The sequence below is a fragment of the Leptonychotes weddellii genome, chromosome 9, assembly GCF_054177405.1.
Source record: "Leptonychotes weddellii isolate Sample4059 chromosome 9, ASM5417740v2, whole genome shotgun sequence".
Taxonomy (NCBI): Eukaryota; Metazoa; Chordata; class Mammalia; order Carnivora; family Phocidae; genus Leptonychotes; species Leptonychotes weddellii.
This window is the reverse complement of record NC_138377.1, coordinates 91,459,944-91,473,935: the sequence shown is the minus strand read 5'-3', so window position 1 is coordinate 91,473,935 and position 13,992 is coordinate 91,459,944. Positions and strand designations below refer to the sequence as shown.

The 13,992-nt window shown below is 41.9% G+C and overlaps 1 protein-coding gene across 1 annotated transcript in view; it reads right to left on the bottom strand.

Moving 5' to 3' along the window:
- Positions 1–13,992, bottom strand: part of TLN2 (talin 2) — a 408,095-nt gene that overhangs the window by 17,657 nt on the left and 376,446 nt on the right. Inside the window, exons 52-53 of the mRNA XM_081831869.1 lie at positions 6,860–6,965; positions 5,863–5,987 (exon numbers count right to left, since the gene is read on the bottom strand). Of these exons, the coding sequence (XP_081687995.1) occupies positions 5,863–5,987; positions 6,860–6,965 (231 nt within the window). The remainder of the gene's footprint in view (positions 1–5,862; positions 5,988–6,859; positions 6,966–13,992) is intronic.

The window sequence follows — 13,992 nt, the reverse complement described above, 5'->3', positions numbered from 1 at the left end:
ATTCTTCAAGATTATCATGCTTTCAAAAAAGTGAAATGAAGGGGCGCCTGGGTAGCTCAGTCGTTGGGCGTCTGCCTTCGGCTCAGGTCATGATCCCAGGGTGCTGGGATCGAGCCCCACATCGGGCTCCCTGCTCGGCGGGAAGCCTGCTTCTCCCTCTCCCACTCCCCCTGCTTGTGTTCCCTCTCTCGCTATGTCTCTCTCTGTCAAATAAATAAATAAAATCTTTAAAAAAAAAAAAAAGTCACATGCATGTTTACTTAGGAAGCACGGACAAAAAAGATAATGGGATGCTTTCAAATATTTGATCAGGTATATTCACTACATCGTAAGCTCCTTTGATATGAATCCTCTACGTGTCTGTGGAGGGTCTGACAAGAGCTGCTGTTCTACCACTGGCAGGGGTCACTCGGGAACATGAGCTAGCTGAGCTCCCCACACATCTTCGCTTTTTACACTCTTTACGTGTCCTGGCCTGGAAGCAACTGGTGGCAGACAAGCTGAAAGCCCACACCCTTTAGCCATACAGAAAATGCTATATGGGCTCCCACTCCTCCCTGAACATCGGTCACCTTTTCCCATCCCCTCGGCTAAGCAGGACAGCATACTGGCCAACAGCAAGGTTACCGGAAAGAAACAAGAGAATCACACCTGTTTTAACGAATGGGTTTCACCTTAAGGCCCTTTTAAACTGTGTTTTTCTTTATTCATGATAACTGACTATCTCTTTTCCATGACAATTTGTCATTTTGGTCAAATGACTTTAACTGGCCTCAAAACCCCAGACACTGTTCTCTAGCTGCGGGAAGGTGGCACGGATTTTTATTTTTATTTTTATTTTTTTATTTATTTGACAGAGAGAGATAGAGAGAGAGCACAAGTAGGCAGAGTGGCAGACAGAGGGAGAAGGAGAAGCAGGCTCCCCGCTGAGCAGGGAGCCCGATGTGGGGCTCAATCCCAGGACCTCGGGATCATGACCTGAGCCGAAGGCAGACGCTCAACGACTGAGCCACCCAGGCGCCCCGGTGGCACGAATTTTGGTTGCATCTTGCAAGCCGTCTGAAAGAGCTCCTGCTGACACACACTTACTGATCTTTTCTCAGCGGAGAAGGGTCCCAGGGCCAGGCTTCACTTCATCGCTTTGGAAGCTGGGACTCCCACCGTCTATTTCCCTCCCTGTCATCACTTTGCCGCCGCCGCTGCTGTGACCTGTCACTATGCATTTACTGCAAGCAACTTGGAGACGGCTTCTAGACATAACCAGGGGAAGCCTTCCTGACCCATCTGGTCAAACCACTGGCTCACCAACTGTGTGGGGCATTGCTTATATACACACGGAAGTGCTCTTAAAAGAGCGCTTCTTCTCTGCTCCAAAGGACTGAGCTACGGGCGTAATAGTTCTCTTTCTAGAAAACAGAGCTCATAGTCTTTTGTTGAGACAGATCAGAATGAACTAACACGTAGTTTGCAGTCTCTTCTATGATAAGGAGGTCAAAGCCAACCAAAGGAGGCTGCCAAGTGCCAGAAAAAATGTTTCATAATCCCAAACTTCCTGTTGCACCCAATTAGGCTACTGTCAGCTTACTCTAAATATTATCAACCTCTACTGACCATTTAACCTATTATAGGAAATTCAACAGAGTCCAGTCTGCATTGTATTACCGTTACTAGATTCATGTAGTCCTAAGCAAGCTTTATGTAAAGCCCAGTGACTCACCATCCCCACAGTTGGTATGGCTGATTCGGTTTATACGTTGTGATGCTATGGGTGGAAGGGAAAGTTGCAGAGAGTTGATTTGTGCTTGAATTTTTCGCAGAAAACTTGATTATGAAAATCACTAATTTCTAAGTTGAGGATCAGGACAAAAGAGAACTACGATGCAATGTCTGGATGTGTTTAGGGGTTATAGTCCTGACGTTTATCCCATGTCACAAACACAGGCTAGAACCTTCCATTTTTTTCCACTGAGCATATCCCTTAAGGACTTGTTACTGCGCAAAACTAAGCTACACATATTATCCCAAGCTCTTAGGAAGACATCCATAATTATGATTTGTTTCTACAACAAACAAAAGAATCTAGCCGTACTGACACGCTACAAGAAAAAATGGAATATAACATCATGAAATGGAATGAGCAGCCCGTCTTCTAAATCTGCTTGTGATTTTAACGTGTTCTTTCCTGCTGCCTTATAAACTATATTAGGAACCCCCGGAGACAGGGCAAGACACTGTAGGAATATGTTTGATATATAGTTGGATTAAATAACAACCTAATATATCAAACATATCACACAGAGGCCTGCAGCAAAGGCATCCAGGTTTGGCTGGGCTCGAGAATAGGCACCGTACGTACTGCAGGAAGTCCATTACCCGTCTGGGGAGCGCACAGGCTGGTCATACGTGTGGAAACGGCGCCACGAGCAACCTCGTAGGCACATGCACCAGGGCACACCGACCTTCCCCTTTTGCCTTCCTGCCATCTTCCCAAGCAAACAGTGGATCCAACAGTGCGAATTTGTTATTCCCATCGGGGAGATTGCAGGCAAAAAGAGGTGCTTATATTTTTAAGGGCCTGAGCTGGGAATATACCAGAATCATCTTCATAAACCAGGGAGCATTCTACTTTTAAAACAGGTGACCTGAGACTGTGGCGAGCAGAGTAATTTAAACAAAAAACCAAAAACCCATAGCCTTTCCCCAGTACTATTCTTCAACGCAGCGTAAATGCTCCGTGGTTACAAAGGAAAGCATTACCCACGCTATGCTGAGGGCTTGTGTGGTCGTGTGTAGTTACAGGGATAGGAAGGTGATAGCAAATGTTATTTGTAGTATCCTGAGGATAAGTTCTTTATTTCAGTTATGGAAGGGCATGGAGAGAACCAGTTCACCACAAAAGACTGGTTGGTTGTGGGGTCAGATTGGACATTTTTTTTTAACTGGGGAAATAAATTCCTTTATAAAGGTAAGGAAGGTATTTTATTTCATGCAGTTATTACCACAAAGCAGAGGGTACCCTGAGACAGGCACAAAAACCATCGTTTGGGTTGATGGTTTCTTTAGAACGATTTTAGAGATAATATAATCCACGTGGCAGAGCCTTTGGCCATTGGGTGGAGTAATACTTCAGATCATCTTCAGGCACTCAAGAAATACCAAGTGCCCTTCCTCACATGAAGAGGGGAGTGCCCTAAAGTGGGCATCCCCAAGGAAGGGGCTCAAATCAACAGTTACGTCCACTTCGACTTTCACTTCGACCTCGGCTTTGTGTACAGACCCACACTGTCAATACAAAGGCTGGACGATCCTAGGGCAGGGTAGGGAGTGCCCACTGGCTCACCTCAGCAGCCACCGCTCATTTTTTAAGTGCTGTTATTTTTAAAACACTGTTTTATAAAATATTAAAACACAGGCCCTCCCCTAATTTCACGGTCACCCTTGTACATCCCCTACCTGTCTCCTTCATATTCAAGTGTTGTTTACAGAGTTGTAATCATAACGAGCACATAATTCTGCATCCTGTGTGTTTTTCTTTTTTTACTTTACATTTATGCCATGAGCATCTTCTTCATACTACACAGTCCTATCAACCATTCTTTTCAATAGCCGCATACTTTTCTTCAAGGAGACACTCAGGTCATATCTAACTTCTTCCTACAAGTAAGGCTACTAGGAATAGCCTTCCCTGACACACAGAGCTTTCTTTCTCTCTGGATTTCCTCCTCAGCACAGATTCCCAGAAGAGGCATTAATAGCTCAAACGGTACAGGCAAACCCAAAACCCCTTCTGGGGGGCTGCACCAGCCTCTGACACTGGCTAGACCCAAAGGACTGGGATGAACGGACCCTGCCACCCAGAGCCCACATACGCTGCTTCCAGCTCCATCAAGCCGGCTGACTCTGGCAAGGTATTGTGCCCTTGATTTTGCATGGATGGAGCAGGGATGGGAATACAGGTTGCTCTGTGGACCTGTTGTAAGGGCCAGATGAGTTCATCTATGCCAAGCCCCTAGAAGGCTGCCTGGCCCCTGCTTGGTACTCAATCAACGTGAGCCTTTTGTTTTCTTTTTGCTATGGCCATCAGCTCATGGATCTATGGAATAATTTTTATTGCAGGCATTCTCCGAGGAGGTAGTAGATAAAAGTCCCGGAAGCATAGTTTCAGTGACGGTGATACAGTTACTGCCTATTAAGTTAGGCACTGTGTTCTTAAATTATCTCATTTAATTGCTGTAACAACAATCCTCTGGGGCAGGGCCTCTAATGACTTCTGTTTTCAGCTTAAGAATTCTAAGGTGAATAAGTGGCTAGACAGAGGGCAACTAGGATTCAGAGACAGAACTCTGAGGGATCCTGCAAAAGGACAAAGAGAGAGGGATTGAAACAGGAGCTCTTAGGACCTGGTGAAGTGCTAATGTTACAGGAGCACCAGGCTAATTCTCCAGAAGGGTGCCAATTGACATGACTTCAGCATTAGCAGACGAAAGCTTTCCAGGAGAGGTTGGTTGTGTGAAATCAGATGAGGAAGAGGAAAAACCAACTATGCAAAAAGCCTCTAAATCTTAGTCAATGGTTGTTTGCTTCTTAGCTCAAAGTAATTTTCCATTTGCAATTAACTTGATTTATAAAGCAGAAATAAAGACATACAGAAAATGGGAGTCGCCCCTACACACACACTCCGTTCTTAAGCTTGTTGAGAACAACTTGGACAATCTCAGACCACTTAAGACCCTCAGCTTAGAGGCTAGTGGAGAGAACCCTGGTAAACCCCCAAATCAGAAGCCATAACTCTTAAATTACATCTTGATGAGAAATTTAAAGACTGCCTTCACCGAGTCTAGAGCAACTATTAGGAGACTGGCTCGAAGAATTTCATGGTTTTAAGAAGGCTCCCAAGCTTCATCCATTTACTACCTGCTCATGTCTAGTTTCCATACAACATGATCCCAGGCTCTGCTTTTGAGAGGTGTGGTGTATTCTAGTGCTCAGACTCCATCCTTTGGTCTTATAAAAAAGGCAGAATTTTAGGCATATCTAATCTGAGGGATCCAACATTTTTGAGGGCAAAAACCAGATTTTACTTCCTAATGTATTTGGATTCTTGGAAGGGAAGTGGGGCCATAGGTACCTGCAGTGACCTCCTCTAGTTTGGCCATCTTTGGACTGAAGATAGCCATGGGGCTGGAGGAGGGACAGGTAAGAGCTTAACAGGGTTGGGCTTTGCGCCTGGACAGCACTAGCTCCCCGTCCTTTTATGTAATAATTGTCCTCTCTACTGCCCAATCTTAAAATATTTCTTTAAATGGCTGTTTCTAATATCTACTCATGATCTTAGGTTTTAAACATTTATCTAGATGACAAACACAGATGGAGGAAACACACCAGCCCACCACAGCCTCCAGCATATATTGAGAAAGTCTGTCACTGGATCCATTTTTGAGGTCCACATTGTCCTCTCTATTGATTTTAAGAAAAGGAGAGACCCAGCATTGCTATTTGCATTACATTATGGAAACCAGATAATTGGAGGGTGACGATATCACATTCAGGACAGGGATTCTTCATAATAAGTATCCAACACCTGCTTTATAGAGAACAGAACTAAACTCAGATTGTAAATGCCCGGGTTCTTCCTCTGGATACCCAAAGGTATTTTTCTGGGTGGTTAACCTGAAGGATCCACCCGTGGGTTTTTTTCCATACCCTGTGAAAAGGGGCCGGGCTGGGAGAACAAGTTTGCCGCTTTTGAGTCTAACCACAGGGAAGGAGATAAAGCTTCCTGTGGCACACCGAGCTCCATTTCACAGCCATCCACAGGAAGACCCAGTGACATGAGACAAGCAGCCACACACGGACACTCACTTTTGGTTTTGCTCTTGGCTTCAGTTGCTCTAACTTCTTGGCGGCAGCCTCAATGGACGCTGCGGCCCCCAGTAATTCTGTTTCTGCAATGACGGTTGGGTCTTCTGGATCCACCCACTCTGTTCCTAAAATCAGTCCAAAGAGGGTCATTCTTGGTAGCTGTGACTGCAGGGCACTGGCTTCGTTACTAACAGTATCTGGAGTGACATGCAGGGAAGCTCCAGAAGCCTACTAGCTGCATGGTGCTAAGGGATCTTCTCTCTAGCTCTCACAGAGATCAGCTGGGTGCAGGGGAGCTCCTGTCTGCTCCTGTTTTTCTAAGTCAGTTATGTACACAGCCCTAGCACAGGAGTGGTCATCAATGATAGCTTCAAAAATCAGGATCTCATGGTCCAAGGCCAGTTCGAGCCTTACTCTAACTTCTCACTTAAACCTCATGAACGCAAGTAACTATTTTCAAGAGACTTGAGACTCTGCTGACCACACAGATTTGCCATTCTCTTCTCTTGGGACTCCTGGAGAACAGCCATTCACCTCAACTCAAACGAAGGGAAACTGAATTTCTCTCACCTCTGGTGAGGTGACTGCTTCTAATGTTACCGTGAAGGGGTGTGCAAACAATGTACCCAGAGGGCATCATTTCCTAAACATGAAGTGTGTTATCTGAATGAGGATAAATATTCTGATGAAGGAAACTGCAGATAAAAATAAATGGCGACACCCTTCAGAGAAGTGAGCACTTCCAGATGGACTATACCATTTAAGAAGAAGTACTTAATGCAAAGATTGGAAAAAAGCCTTGCTTTGGGAGGATATTACTTTGAAAATCTAACTCTATTCCCATTTGCTTAAAAAAAAAAAAGTACCTCACTGTATTCCTTCGGACTGCATTTGCCAAGAAAGGGCCTGGGTTGGCTGTGCAGTATGAGTACAGTTCGCTGTACTGAGACTGTACTCAGTTCGCTGTACTTGCTCCACATGAGAGAATGCAGCCTACCTTTCATGGCTTCCGCGGCCTGGATGAGCTCAGTCACGGCGCCGGCGACACGCTTGGAGAAAGCAGCCAGCTGGTGCTTGAGTTCCGGGCTTGGTTTCTGAAGAATCTACGGATGAAGACAAACGCATATGAAAGATGGTAGCCATTGTGACAGAAAGCACACTCTTACTGGTGGACACAGAGTCGGACATCCTGGTTTTAAGTTGCAACTCTGTCGCCAAGTGACTTCGGAACTTGGGGGAAAACACGTAAGGCTCACTGGCCTTTGGTTTCCTCACGTGAGAAATGAAAAGTTGGGAACCAGGAGTTTCTTTAAGGTCCCTTCTGACACATTTTCCTAAGATCATAAGTGAGATGAGGTCCTTACTCGTCCTTTATTTGCACTTTCATTTGTACACAAAACATATGTACACAAAAATTACCCACAGTGTAAGAACAATCTGAGTGAACATGAAAGCCTGAGGTTACAAGTAGCTGGTACTTGTGATAAAACAAATGTGGGACCAGAAAAAATAGGTGACTCCAGTTGGGCCTTAGAGACAAAGTCCCCAAGAGAGCAACTGCCAACTGTTCCTGAAGGAACAATCCATCTCCAGGGTTTTGACTGCAAGCTCTCCTGGGAGAGGTCCTGAGGATTTTCCTTCTTTCAAACTAGTTCAAAGGTTTTTTTTAAACTTCTTCTTTGCTTTTTGTTTTCTTATGGTATTAAAAAAAGATACTGGATATCCAATGCCCACTCCAATTTATAGGATATCCTGTGAGGATTTCTTCTCGAATCACTCAAGAATGGAACTAAGAAATGGGATGAGACCTTCACCACAAATTTATATTCTGACTGAAACCATCTTGCTCCTTTCTAATTTTGAAAGTCTTCTTCCAACATTCTTTTTCTTGTATCTCTTTGCCATGTTTCACAGTGGTAACCTTCAGATTTAGAAATGCTAAAACATTCAGGAGGAAAGTGCAATTGCTGTCTCTCTATGGACAATTTTGAAGCCTCTGAGCCAGGGACAGAGCCTGGGCCTTGAAACTGGACAAACCTGTGATCACACCTGGCTTCACTTGCTCCTGGTTTATGACATCAGGCAGATTACTGAACCCCTCAGAACCTGTTTTCTCACCTGTAAAACTGGGGTAATGCCTATCCCTCAGGACCGGCATAAAGATAAAATGGAATAACAGAGGAGAAGCATCCTGCACGATGCCTGGAATACAACAGGCATTCACTAAATGTTATTCCCTTCTTGGTGTCCCATACCCTTTTTCACTAGGCCAGGTAGCATACTGGAGTATGGAAAAAGGAGTCTGGAAAAGATGTCTTTTGGACCCCAGAGCTAAAAGAGAACTCTAAGAAAGGGTTGGTAAAAAAACATCTGGGGTTGGGGTAGTTAATGGGATTATATTTGTGCCAGCCCCAGGCACACCAGTGCATAGAAGACATTATATTAAATGCTTGAACTGATTAGTCAAAGATTTTTGAGCATCGCTTTACATGCATCTATCCCCATTCTCCTTCCTCTTGGAATCTTTTACATTTATATTTGCTACTGCTCTATGGATTCAGCTGCTCTGCTCTTATTTTCTCACCCTTGAACTTACACATATCACTATGCAGATATTAAGAACTCAATATAAAGGTGCCTGGCTGTCTCGGTTGGTGGAGCATGCAACTCTTGATTTCAGGGTTGTGGGTTCAAGCCCCACGTTGGGTGTAGAGATTACTTAAAGGTAAAATCTTTAGGGAAAAAAAAGCACTCAGTACAAACCTAAGAATGAGTGAACAAATGAATGGATGAGTAAAAACAGAACAACATACTATTGGGATAAGTCCTAATATGAAGGTTTCATGGATCAATTCCAAAACAACAATAGAACCATGGAGAGGTGCAGGGAAGGGGTTAGGTGTCTTTTATTTTCTAATACAGCCAGAGGGGGTTTAGTTAAGTGTAGGTTCTAGAGTCAAACTATGTTTGAAACCCTGGTCTAGTTACTTACCTTCTTTCTAAGCCTCAGTTTAAGTAAATTGCCTATTAAATAGGCATAGTAACAGCCCTTTTGTTAGAGAGTGGTGGTAAGATTGTATAAATTCATATGTAATTTAATATATAACTCATCAGGGCTATATTGACAGAATTGGACTGATGTAGAGTCTGGGCATCAGGATTTTTAAAAGTCCCCCAGGTGATTCTCATATACAGTTGTGAACCTATATATGAGTTGTGAACCACTGCTCTAGACTCAAATGGTGGCATTTGGCACCACTTAATTGTAAAAGGCTTGTACTATTTTTTTTTTCTGAAACAATGCATGCTCTAAGGCCACCAAGTGAATAATGGTTATGGCTCATGGTTTGAAAAGCTAAGTGGTCCGTAAGCCTTGTTCTTTGGTTAGTTGGTTTATCCACAGTGGTCAAGACAACAAGAATAAGCCGCGTATTAAAGGCATGATGGGGAGACTCATAGTAAATGATGCACTGAATGTTTTCCCCTTAAGATCAAGAATATGGTAAGGATGTTTGGTCTCACATCCCTATCAGTACTGTACTAAAATTCCTGGACAGTGCAATAGGGCAAGAAAAAAATAAATAGCAAACAGACTGAAAAGAAGAAGTAAAAAAACTTTGTTCGTAAGTAAAATGAATGTCCATGTAGAAAATCTTGACGCATCTGTAAAAAAAAAAAAAGTTTCTAGAACTAATAAGTGAGTATAGCAAGGTTACAGGCTATAAGGTCAATATACAAACATCAACTATATTTTTATATATAACAATAAAAATTGGGAATTTTAAAAAAGCACTGTCATTTATAACAGCATAAAAATTATGAAATACCGGGCGCCTGGGTGGCTCAGTTGGTTAAGCGACTGCCTTCGGCTCAGGTCATGATCCTGGAGTCCCGGGATCGAGTCCCGCATCGGGCTCCCTGCTCGGCAGGGAGTCTGCTTCTCCCTCTGACCCTCCCCCCTCTCATGTACTCTCTCTCATTCTCGCTCTCTCAAATAAATAAGTGTTAAATGTGACAACAGATTTGAATGCTAAAAACTATAAACACTGTTGAAATTATTAAAGAAGACCTAAATAAATGGAGAGATACACCATGTTCATGGATTAGAAGACTCTTCAGATGTCAATTATCCTAAATCTCCCCTACACTACCAGTGAAAATTCCAATAAACTTTTTTTTAAGAGATTGAAAAGATGATACTAAAATATATATGAAATGCAAAGCACATAGAATACCTAAGACTATTTTGAAAAAGAACAAAGTTAAAAGTCTTAAACTAATTGATTTTAAGACTGTATATGAGTTGTAGTGGTAATCAAAATATGATATTGGTACACAGACGTATAGATCAATGGAGCAGAAAAGAGTCCAGAACTAGATTCACACATATGGTCAACTGATTTTCATTAAAGGTGCTAAGATGTCTTTAATTCAATGGGGACAGAATAATTTTTTTTCAACAAATGGTGATGGAACGATTGGATAGCCATATGTAAGAATATGAACCTTGACCCTTTCCCCACACCATATGCATAAATTAACTAGAAGTGGAGTATAAACCCAAATATAAGAATTAAAACTGTACAGAAGAAAACACAGGAAAATCTTAATGATCTTGGATTTTGTAAGGATTCTCAGAGGACAAAAATATAAATTATGCTTAAAAACTTCAAAAACCATGAACTTGGAAGTTTATGCTTTAGAACTTTAAAAACATTATGCTAAGTTAAAGAACCAGTCACAAAAGACCACATACTATGTGATTCGATTTATATGAAAAGTCCAGAATAGGCAAATCTACAGAGGCAGAAAAGAGATTAGTGTTTGTGTAAGGCTTGGAGTGGGGGTAAGGGCAATGAATGACCACTTAAGGGTATGAGATTTTTGGGGTGATGAAATGTTCTAATATATTGTGATAGGTGCATAACTCTGTAAATACAGTAAAAACCAATTAATTTAATGCCTTAAGTGGGCATATTCTGTCATATGCCAATTACAGCTCAATAAAGCTGTTATAAAGAGAATCAATCTGGCATGCAAATGAAAGAACAACAGGAAGCTGGTGAAGGGTAGCAGAGTGTGCCACCCCAAAATATACCTCTTTGGTATAAGGATTATTTTGAACTAATTTTTTGAGAAAGAGCAGATACAGGAGAAGCTCTGAAAACAGAGTATAAATTACTCTTTTGAAAGGGAAATTTACATTTATAAAGCAAATCTTCATTTGTTAAGGGTGTCTCCCTCTCCCTGCTTGAAGAGAAGGTTGATTCTCTATCACAAGAGAATTTATCGGTAGAGAAGGCACAGACTTAAAGCTGCATAACCACCTTACCCTACTTTATTGGGCTTTTCTTGGTAACCAACCTCCCATCACTAGTCCGCCCAGCCAATTACACACTTTTTTTTTTCTTGAGCTAAAGATGGTATTTAAGCTTGTGGCTCAGGCCACCTATACAGTTACTCATTTTTTCCCCCGGATATCTGCCATGTATCCATGAGGTACACAAGTTAATAAATTTGTTTTTCTCTTGTTAATTTGCCTTACTGCATAGGCAAGAACTCAGAAGGGTTGGGAGAAAATTATTTTTCCTCCCCTTATACTGGGATATAACCCTACAAATAATGTGATAACCTGTGCAAACAGAAACATTCAATTCATGTTATATGTTTATTTGAGATATAAGATATATTTTGGTTTTCCTTTTCTGTTTTTTCAAGTCCTATCTGTTCTTTTTGTTTCAACTCTCTGCAGCACTGTTTTCTAAGAACACACATTTGCCTCCCTCTCCAGACATTGTCATGAAAATGACATGGCAAACCACACCCTAAGAGAAACTATTTAAAACAACAACAACAACAACAACAACAACAAACCAAAAACCTAGGGGCACCTGGGTGGCTCAGTCAGTTAAGTGTCTGACTCTTGATTTTGGCTCAGGTCATGATGTCAGGGTCATGGGATCAAGTCCCATATCAGGCTCCATGCTGAGCGTGAAGCCTGCTTGAGATTCTCTCTCTCCTCTCCCCTACCCTGCTTGCACGTGCATGCTTTCTCTCAAAAAAAACAAAAAACAAAAAACAAAAAAACACTAACAACTTGTATCTAGAAAATAAAAAGTTCTACAAGTTCCATAATTGGACAAATAAAAAATAGGCAAAAGATCTGAACAGGCACTTCATAAAAAAAGACAGAGAAGGTAAACAGGTGCATAAAAAAGATACTCAGCATTGTAAATTAAAACTACAGTGAGATACCACAACACACCCACTGGGATGGCTAAAATTAAAAAGATGGACCATTTCACGTGTTGACAAGGGTGTGGAGCAACTGGAACTCTAATACACTGCTGGAGGAAATGTAAAATAGTACAACGACTCTAAAAAAGTTTCCTAAATGGGGCGCCTGGGTGGCTCAGTCGGTTAAGCGTTTGCCTTTGGCTCAGGTCATGATCCCAGGGTCCTGAGATGGAGCCCCGCGTTGGGCTCCCTGCTCAGTGGAGAGTCAGCTTGTCCCTCTTCCTCTGCTGCTCCCCCTGCTTGTGCTCTCTATCTCTGTCAAATAAATAAATAAAATCTTAAAAAAAAAGTTTCCTAAAAACATAAAAAAAATGCATACCCTATTTTATAAATATTCCACATCTAGGTATTTGTCCAAGAGAAATGAACACATATAGGTTCAAAGACTTGCATAGAGAATGATCTTGGCAGCTTTATTTGCAATAATCAAAAGTCTGGAAACAACCTAAATGTCCATCATTAGGTGAAGAATTAAGTATGGCATATCCATCTGATGGAATATTACTTAGCAATAAAATGCGACAAATTATTGATACATCTAACAACACGGATGGAACTGAAAATGTTGATGCTGAGTGACAGAAGCCAGACAAAAAGGAGTCCATGCTATACATTCCACTTACATAAAAGTCTAGAAAATGCAACCAAATGTATAGTAACAAAAAGATCAGCAGGTGCCTAGAAATTCTGAGGAGTAATGCACACCTTTGTTATTTTGATTGTGGTGATGCTTTCCCAGATGTATTCAGAGATCAATATTCAAACTGCATACTTTTAATATCTGTTAATTGTGTGTTAGTTATGCTTCAATAAAGCTGGAAAAAAGTTAGGGGTGTGGTGGGTAAATTCACTTACATCACCAAAGTGGAGTGATTAAAGACTTCTGTCTTTGAGGGAGAGATGGAGGAAGGGAGGGAAGGAGGGAGGGAGGGGGAGAGGGAGAGAGAGAGAGAGAGAGAGAGAGAGAACCACTCCTACATGTACTCAGGCTCTGAGAAAGGAACAAGCCCTATGGTAAAGTATCTGATTCAGATAAGGCAGGAGGAAAGGAGTTCTATTTTTATTCTGCCATTAAGTCAACATGATTCCTAATAGCAGACAAGAGACAGAACCAAATTAAAGCTCTGCTAGTGGAAACGAGGGTAATTTTAAGCCTGTCAAAGATCTCACATTGTGGTTGAGCAGCAATATTGAACTGTGATTACTGCAGAGGCAATGTGGCTGCCCCTTGCCCTGCAAAATCCTCTAGGACAAACCAGCAAATGGCAAACTCGGGAGGCCAACACTGCTCAAGTGGGCATGTCTGAAGCTTCAGAAAGCAGCTCCCTGGGCAGCAGGGACAGGGCTCTGCCTAAATTGGATCCCATTATTTGTTGATGGCTAACTGGATTCTCCAAAGGAAAGGATTACCCAAGCAGGGGTTGTTGATTTGGTCTCTCAATTCCTAAAGGATCCAGCTGGGCACTGGGGTCTGGGGACCCTCTTAACAGCTTACGGAACTTTTGTGTATATGCACTGCTGTTTCTTTGATGATGGTAGTGGGAGGCAGGAAATGGACTTTCAGCTCCATTGGGTCTAAGGAGGCTAAAATTATGATAGCTATTTGTGCCTAGAGAAAAAAAGGAGAATGGGATTGATAACTGATACAAAATTATTGATATATCTAAATTTTTTAAAAATAAGGATCTGAACCAAATAGGACAAAACATTAACAAAATTAATTAATTAACGATGGTGGGCATACGGATATTGATACGGTTTTCCATATTTTTAAGCCTTTTCTGAAGTAAAAACTGAAATATACAAATCAGCCAAAAAAGTTAAGAATCTTTG